The sequence below is a fragment of the Seriola lalandi genome, unplaced genomic scaffold, assembly GCF_002814215.2.
Source record: "Seriola lalandi dorsalis isolate HSWRI2012SDOR001 ecotype SW California unplaced genomic scaffold, Sedor1 jcf7180001975300, whole genome shotgun sequence".
Classification (NCBI taxonomy): Eukaryota; Metazoa; Chordata; class Actinopteri; order Carangiformes; family Carangidae; genus Seriola; species Seriola lalandi.
This window is the reverse complement of record NW_019445966.1, coordinates 1-1,468: the sequence shown is the minus strand read 5'-3', so window position 1 is coordinate 1,468 and position 1,468 is coordinate 1. Positions and strand designations below refer to the sequence as shown.

Below are 1,468 nucleotides of genomic sequence, written 5' to 3'. Positions count from 1 at the left end.
AGAACATTCCTTTACACTGATAATGGTATTTGGGTATTGATAAAGATTGATTAACTAATTCACTGCATCTGTCCTGCAATGCCTCAGTCAACACGCCCTTCAGAGAGCTCAGAGCATGTGGCTTCCTATCCAAGACTGAATTAATTGATTCTGTCTTAACAGGAAAAGTGTGCACAGTACTGGCCAACCACAGAAGAGCTACAGATGTCTTTCACAGACACAGGGTTTGTTGTCAGGCTACTTTCAGAGGAGGACCAATCTTATTACACAATCCGAGTGCTAGAACTGCGAAACACAAAGGTGAGTGTGGATGGGAGACTATTAGATAATGTAACCTTTTCAAAATCTGGACTGGTCCAGTATTTTGTGTAGTGAAAACTGCTATGTGTCTACTTATTGCAGTCCATTACTCCCAGCATCTCAGTCTAAATGCATGTGGAAGATAAATGCTGTGATTTCATGGTGTGTGTGATGTTTTCCTAGTGACAAATCACCCCAGTCATGCAGAACTCAATGCAGTCCTCCAATCATGGCCAACATCACATGTTTTCTGTCGTAGACGGGGGAATCAAGGGAGATCTACCACTTTCACTACACCACGTGGCCTGACTTTGGCGTCCCGGAATCTCCTGCCTCCTTCCTGAACTTCCTCTTCAAGGTTCGGGAGTTTGGCTCGCTGAGTGCGGAGCACGGGCCCTCAGTGGTGCACTGCAGCGCTGGGATTGGACGCTCAGGGACCTTCGCCTTGGTGGACACTTGCCTGGTGCTGGTGAGAACAGGGAGGGGAGATGTTACCAAATGCAGTTACCATTAAAGAGAAATGTTTCCTGGTGTCTAAGGTAAACAGAGAGTTAAAGCATTGCTCAAGAGGTTCAAGTTTTGGCAAGAGAGTAAGATGAGATGATCCTGTTATGATCATACTTAGTGTTAAGCTGCAAGGGGAGAAGTTGTGGCATGTTGATAATATGCTTTAATGCATGAAGCATATTTCAATGTTTTATGCATTGAAGCACAAAAGACAAATGTCACAGAATACCTGTCCGATGAATGACTCTAAATTTTCTGCCGTGCAGGTCTGGATTAGATTGTTAACTTTTTTTGCCCTCTAAAGGTGGGCATGCCAGAAAAAAGTTTGATAACCACTGCTGTAGAAATAGAAATAAAAATATGGAAGATTTGAAGCTTTTCTTGGTCTTAAATATTGCATTAAATATTTGAATGATTTGTTCATGTTTTACACAGTCAAAGCTGATAGTTTTAGACTTGCTGCTCTAAAAAGCAACATAATGATTTGATTTATTTCAGTTTTAAATACATTGATCCAAACGGTATCAGTCTCTGTTAAGCTGTCTGATAGTCTCTCAGTGTTTAGTGAAAACCTAGGATTAACCGCAATGTCCTTTCAGTTGTATATTCTAAACATGTTAATCTGTTTTGCAGATGGACAAGTCGAAGAATCCATCATCAG

General features: G+C 41.4%; 1 protein-coding gene across 1 annotated transcript; it reads left to right on the top strand.

Annotated features, from left to right (window-relative positions):
• Positions 1 to 129: 129 nt before the first annotated feature.
• Positions 130 to 1,464, top strand: LOC111655376 (tyrosine-protein phosphatase non-receptor type 1-like; the record flags this gene model as incomplete). The annotated part of the gene is made up of 3 exons (XM_023406738.2): positions 130 to 300; positions 560 to 769; positions 1,441 to 1,464. Coding segments are annotated over exons 1-3 (330 nt in total), but the record flags the coding sequence as incomplete, so codon positions are not given.
• Positions 1,465 to 1,468: the final 4 nt, after the last annotated feature.